Source organism: Pinus tabuliformis, chromosome 1_2 (genome assembly GCF_031772625.1).
Source record: "Pinus tabuliformis cultivar Carrire ecotype Pingquan chromosome 1_2, CPIR1, whole genome shotgun sequence".
In the NCBI taxonomy this organism is placed as follows: Eukaryota; Viridiplantae; Streptophyta; class Pinopsida; order Pinales; family Pinaceae; genus Pinus; species Pinus tabuliformis.
The window spans coordinates 890,874,660-890,881,757 of NC_142298.1; the positions used below are offsets into that span (position 1 = coordinate 890,874,660).

Here is a 7,098-nt window from a genome sequence, read left to right on the forward strand (position 1 = left end):
CTTGAAAAGCTGAAAAGCTCCAGAGACATTTACTAACTGGTAGAGCTGTCAAATCGACGGTGATGTGCGGAATTCGATATGCAAATTGACAAAATTTTGGAATGTCAGCAATCGGTGCAATTAAGTGATCTATCTGACATCGGAGGCAAATCGCAAATAAAATGATGTATGTGACAGCAAAAGCAAATCGGGAATTAAGTGATGTATCTGACATCAGAGGCAAATCGCAAATAAAATCCTGGTGTTAGATTGCAAGTGTTTCATCTACCCAATTAAGTGCTTGGAAAAACAATAAAGGAGATCGATTGTCAGGTTTTGGCAGTTGAGTGTGACAGGCTCCAACTTCTCGTTTCTGTTGAAGTTGGCAATTTTTTCTGTGGACAATTTTAGAGTGTAAGACACAGTAGTGACTTTGATTCAGGTTTAGTGGTTCAGTGCAATAGCTCTGAACTTGTTGGTTCTGTAGTAGTAAACAATCTGTAGTAGTTGCCTATGCCATGACAGTTGTTTACTGAAAAGGATGGGGATTGCTTGGTAAGCAATATGTATCGTTGCATGAACTGTAATTTCTTGTTTAAAATGAATGCTTGGGTGCACTTTTTTATTGGGTTTAACAGTTTTGTTAAATGATGTTAGACTACGTTCTTGAAGTTATATTATTCATTAATGTGACAGGTTGCTGTAGTAACTCCAAATGTCCCAGGAACCTATGAAATGCATTTCGGAGTTCCAATGGTAGGGGCAGTGCTCAGCACTCTAAATATTAGACATGATGCACATACAATGTCTTTTATTTTGAGGCATTCAGAAGCTAAGGTGGTCTTTGGAAGTTACGAAAGTGGCAGTAAGGATTCTTTCACAGGTGAAAAAGGAATTACCATTAATGATTGTGATTCATGAATTGGACAAGTATAGAGTATCTTTGAATGATGATCATGAAGATGTTCTAGAGTATGAAAAGCTTTTGGCAAGTGGAGATCCTAATTTTGAGACTTGCTGGCCTGAACATAAATGGGATGCTATTACCACTGGAAATGTGCCCTTCAGACCACTCTGAGAAGTGAGTGCAACAGACACACAAAAAATGACATTTTAATTCATTAAGTTGCATTATGAAGAAGATGAGTAAAACAAGGAAAGATTCATAAATATGAAACTCAGTCCTTACTCAATATGAACAGAGTGTAAATGTGTACAAAGGTGCCTTTATCAAGAATCCCAGCACAATGGAAAGTGTTCTTCATGATGATACTACAATTGGTGAATTCATGATCAAGGGAAGCATAGTCATGAACGCATACTTCAAAAATGTTGAAGCTACAACGAAAGTTGGATGGTGGGAGTTACATGGATTTTAGCGGCCTTTGAATTTGTCTTCATCTCTGCCACTAAACTTGTGCTGACCAATAGCACTCAATGTACGTTGTTGCATCGCGAATGGATCCTCCAACTGCGTCTTCACAAAGCCTTGCACAGAAGAAAGGATATGACAGTCAGCCATATGACCTCGTCCATGAAGAAAACAAAAGAGTTTAAGTTAATTGCAATGGTGAGGGCAAGGAATTATTGTTCGCCCATCTAACTAGATTTTAATATCTGAATCAGTTAGTGGACAGTATCATATGATGAACAGTTGCATCAGCATAAACTACACCAAATCCAACAGTAATAGCATCTCCAGCCTACAGATTCTTTAGCTAATTCTACATGATTTTCTGGCAGTTCTAGCCCCCATGTGCAATGCATGATAAATTTACCTGTGTTAAGGTAAAAGTTGTTGACTATGCAGAAATTTTCTGAGTATTTCTATTACCTGGCATGGATGCTGTAGAGGCAGAAGCAGTAGATGGATAGTCTAATAGTCGAGTACTTGTCGTAGATTCCTATGCTCCTCGTTCGAGATGTTATTGTTAGTGGTTGTTTCTTGGTTTCTTTTTCCTTTGTGCTTCTACTTTTAGGATGTCCATAATCAGAAGAGTCATGAGAACAAGTGCTAAAAGAAACAATGCTGCCAGTTGAGTAAGTTCGCTTATGCTAATGGATTCCATGTTATGTGAAGCAGAGAGATGTATGTCAATATGTAGGTGCAAAAAGAAGTTATGTTTTGCAGGTGAGAAATTAGGCATTTCTTTTGCCAATTTATAGAAGAGTTCAAGGTGTTTGCAAGCTGGTTTTAAGTGTGAATGGAACTGAGTTTTTGGGAATATTTTACTGCAAGCAAGAGGTAATCATTTGAAAAGATTGAAAGACAGTGGGTAATGGATGTTTGTATAGGCTTGTTCAACCTCATGGAACGAGCATTTTTGGAGCTTATGTGCTAAAAGAGATGCAACCGAAAAGTCCTGTACAACCAAACAGGGAAACCCCTGCAAGATCGCAACACTTCAATGCGAGATAAATTTCTGACAAGTGCAGAAATAAATACATATACAGACTGATTTGAAATGGAACTGAAATACTTCAAGTTTAGATCAGAGAGGATATAATCCAAGATCAACAGTATTTATTGGACCAAACCGGTGTTTAATGATCGCCATAAAACAAAAAACTTACCACTTCAATGTTGCAAGATGCATAATGTTCACCACTGAAAATCTATAAAGAGAAAGAGAGGAAGTAATGAGAATATATATAAAGTCTAATACTACAGTGCATGCAGTACTAATTACTGTAAAGTAAAGTACTGTAGTGACAATAGATAAAGACAAGGGTTACAGGCCGTGAAACTCCACAAATATTTTTGACAAAAATTATAAAGATACATACCCATAGTTCCACTCTGCACAAGCATAGGGTCCTATTCGAAGATGAGCATAAAGGCCTGCTTCTTGTACTGTCTTCAAAAACCTCACCAGGTCAAATTTTCCTTCAAAATTATACTGCAATTAAATTGTATGCCACAATAAATTCATCAACAATTCAGAGTTCAATTTGAAGTCATACATACATTTCAAGATTGTTAAAATATTTTAAATGCTAGCTTATGTGCGAAGAGAGATGCAATCGAGAAGTCCTGTACTTCCATTTTTTTTGCATCTAGTCTTTTCAATTTGATTCCTGGTATGGCGTGCAACCAAACAGGGAAACCCCTGCAAGATCGCAACACTTCAATGAGAGATAAATTTCTGACAAGTGCAAAAATAAATACATATACTGTCCGATTTGAAATGGAACTGAAATACTTCAAGTTCAGATCGGAGAGGATATAATCCAAGATCAACAGCATTTATTGGACCAAACCGGTGTTTAATGATTGCCATAAAACAAAAAGCCTACCACTTCAATGTTGCAAGATGCATAATGTTCAGCACTTACAATCTATAAAGAGAAAGAGAGGAAGTAATGAGAATATATATAAAGTCTAATACTACAGTGCATGCAGTACTAATTACTGTAAAGTAAAGTACTGTAGTGACAATAGATAAAGACAAAGGTTATAGGCCGTGAAACTCCACAAATATTTTTGATAAGTTCCCCCACTTTGTTAGGTCTTACAAAATAATGAATTAAACCTGACTGCCTTCAATACAAAGGACTCCAAGTCAGCATATAAAAGTTATAGGTAAAGTATTTTATGTATGGAAAAACAAAGAAGCCAGCAAAGTCAATTTTTGTTTTTTAATGAACTGTTTTGTAAAAAGAAGTAACAGAAGATTTAAAAAAAAAATAACAGAAAAAAGTAAGATTAGAATACTGAAAATGTTCTATCTTTATTTTTTAATAGAAAGAAGAAGTGTTTTTTTATGGGGAAAAAAAAAATAAAAATCAAGGAATCAATCCTATCTCGCACTCGAGTTTGAGAATCAGATCGCAGAGGACATTTAATGTTTCGAGCATGGCAGCAATTGACTGATTCGGCGGCGATGTCTTTGGCTGCAGCCTGACATTGGTTAAGCATATCTGCAGCTTGGAGATTTGCTACCCAGTAAAAACTCTCAAAGCTACATTGAGCTCATGCTTCTCCCTAGAATTGTTGCATATTTCTGGAATACAATCATTTAGTGAATGGCAATCATCTTTATAAGTTGTAAGTAAAATTATTAATTCTTCGATTAATAAACAAAAACATATAGTAAAACAATTAAACCAAATCTAGCCCAACCATAGTGGACACCATTCGGTGAATACCTGATTGCAACCAATCAAGTATTTACCGAATGGTGCCAACTATGGTTTGGATTCAGTAAAATAAATATTTGATTGCAACCAATCAAGTATTTACTGAATGGTGTCAACTACGCTTTGGTTAGATTTGGTTTCCCAAATTTATGGTTATGGATGTTTTCTTTACATTTATTCACAAGGTCCCTTGTATTATAACTTTCCATTTTTCAGGATCCCTTGTATTATCAACTTTCCATTTTCCTCTCGATCGTTGGAAGTTTTTAGATCTATTTATTAGTTTTGTATAGATGACCATATCACCTCTTTGACTTTTTGTCTAGAAGAATGGAAGAATCTCATCCATGTGGAATCCGGGCTTTCTGAGCAATAAGTTTCTATGTTTCTCTATCTAAGATTGAAGTTTCTCTAATTAACATACTCCGCTTTTAGTCGAAATACTGATACAAATTTTTGTTGTAATCACTTTCCTTAATAGAAATGGTTTTTCCTGATTGGGAAAAAAATACTTGATTGCAACATATAATTTACCGTATTAAACACCCATTATGCACCCACAATACTCTTCTTGGAGGGGAAAGAAGTAGACTTATAAGGAGTCATTTTGGAGGGTCCTCTGTTCAACCGCGCCTGCTGCTGATGAGGTGCCGGCCTCCCTGAAGAGAACCGCTGTTCGGCATACCAGCAAGGAGCGTCTTAGCTTTTCTCTTCATTTGAAATTATATGTGAATCTTGAATTCGTAACTTGATCTAATGCCCAGGAAACTGTATAGCCGTCTATTGTCAATTTGATGCGACGACCTTCCAAAAGTTGCCATGTATCCCTGTCCGTCCAGATGCCAGATTCCCATATTGGACATTCTCTCACCCTTATTTCTTCAATACTAGTCAGACTCTGTAATGCTTTGGTGATATCTTTCAACCGTTGGCAGTATTTCATTTGGAAAGACTTCAACATTGGGAATGCTCCATCCTTCAAGGAGGGAAAGTTTTCCAAACTGTTAAATTTTTTGATGACGAAGTATTCCAGCTTCGGAAATGCCCGACGTTCTCCAAATTCCTTTGGAAATTCAACGCACTTGTCGTTGTTTGATAATTTTAGCTTTCTCAAATTAGGAATACTTTCGAGGCCTTTATATTCTTCTTTCTCGCTGTTATCCCCATGTAACTCCAGCTCCATGAGGTTCTGAAGCCCAAAGATCCAATCCTGCACCACGCAACCTTTTAGATGAAGAATTTCAAGGCGGTGCATGACTTCAATGTCCCTGGGAAGCTCAAGGACGCCACTAGAACATTCAGAAGAATTAATATATTTGAAGGACAAGAATCGCATATTTGTCATGCTCCCAAAAGTCCCCTCCTCTAGTCGAATGATACCTTCGGATGAAGGTGCCTCAAGTGTCAATGATAGGTGTTGGAGATGGGTCAATCGTTTCAGATCCCACCATTGCAAGGCCTTGGCATTTACTCTCTTTCCCCTTTTCAATGCAACCCTCCATTGCATGGCCTTTGCAGTGTATGATTTTTCCCTTTTGAATATAGGGCCTTTCAACGTGTGTAAGTAGGTGAGCTTTGATATCCCCACAGGCAGCGACTCCAAATTGTCAGAGCCCTTCACATTCAAATGTATCATAGCTTTATGCTCACCTATTCCAGAATGAATCTCCCGTAGATCTTGGCACTGACTAACGTCCAGAAATTGGAGGCTTCTAAGTTCAGCCAATGACTTAGGAAGCTTTGTTATTTTTGTCTGGGACAAATTCAGGAGCTTCAGATGCCTTAATTGCCCTACAGTTTCGGGCAATAAAGTAATGGGCGTCTCGCTTAAATCTAATACAGCGAGGTATTTCATATTTTCAAAAAAACTTGGGGAAATTGATTTAAGACAGACATTTTTCCATAGCAATAGACTGCGGAGTCCTGGACACTTGATGGGTTGTGTTATTTCTTTTATGTTGTTTTCAATAAGTGAAATTCTACGGAGGCCTACGGAGTCGCCCACCGGAAATTCATTCAATTCATTTCCGGGCTTTAACAAACATTTAGTTTTCTTGTGGGATTCTAAATGAGCTAACTCATGCAGTAAATCATGCAGTAACGGTCTTTGGCTGCTGCCGTCCTTCATTAACCATTCTTGCCTCCCGAACTCTTGCAAGAGGTTTGTAGGAAGCGCCATGTTTATTCATGCCTCCAAGCCCATCGAGAGAGGAGAAGAGATCACCACTCCTTACTTGGATCCCCTCCTTCCCTTCCCACAGCGCCAAGCCAGGTGCAAGTACTGGGGTTTCAAGTGCAAGTGCCGGAGATGTGTTCTGGAGCACTCTCTGAGGACATCTCTGAAGCCTATAATTACTGCATGGTTTGACCAAATGCATCACCAAGCAGAGGAGGAATTGATGGCTACAAGGTCTGGTCAACAACCTATCGATGTGGATCTTCCAGCATGTGCAGAATTCGCAGAGCTTGCTTTAGAGGCAGAGAGGTTCATTGGGAGATCCCAGCTATCTGAAGAAGAGAATAACTGGATTCGTTAACAAAGTAGTTTATCCCGTGTCAATATTTTGCATGTCTATGCTTGCTCTGTTCCTGGTGGGCTTGAATCAGCAGTGCCTACTTGAAGATCAGCGTCACTGTTGACAAGGATCCTGGTATCATTTGGGATTGCACACCTCAAATAAAGAAATAACAACCACATAAAAATACAATACTTCATGGCATTACGACTCAATTTATAATAAGCCTTTCTCGTCTTTTGATCCGCTCTAAAGGTCATAGATATTTTACTGAGTAGTAGTAATAGGCCCTTTCTTCATTTACTATTTAACCATTTTTATAGTAACATTTTATTGTTGTTTACATTTACTAACCATTATACCTCCACCACAACTAATTTAAGGGAATTCAATGTCTTATGTTAATGCTTCCTTCTTGGCTCGAATTTCGTTCAATAAGCCTGGGGTAACCACCCTTGGATTC

General features: G+C 38.0%; 1 protein-coding gene across 1 annotated transcript; it reads right to left on the minus strand.

The window, feature by feature from the left end:
* Positions 1 to 4,831: 4,831 nt before the first annotated feature.
* LOC149208807 (putative disease resistance protein At1g61190) lies at positions 4,832 to 6,298 on the minus strand. Its single transcript, XM_089398429.1, has one exon. The coding sequence runs from the start codon at positions 6,296 to 6,298 to the stop codon at positions 4,832 to 4,834; it is 1,467 nt and encodes a 488-aa protein (XP_089254555.1).
* Between the last annotated feature and the right edge of the window lie 800 nt (positions 6,299 to 7,098).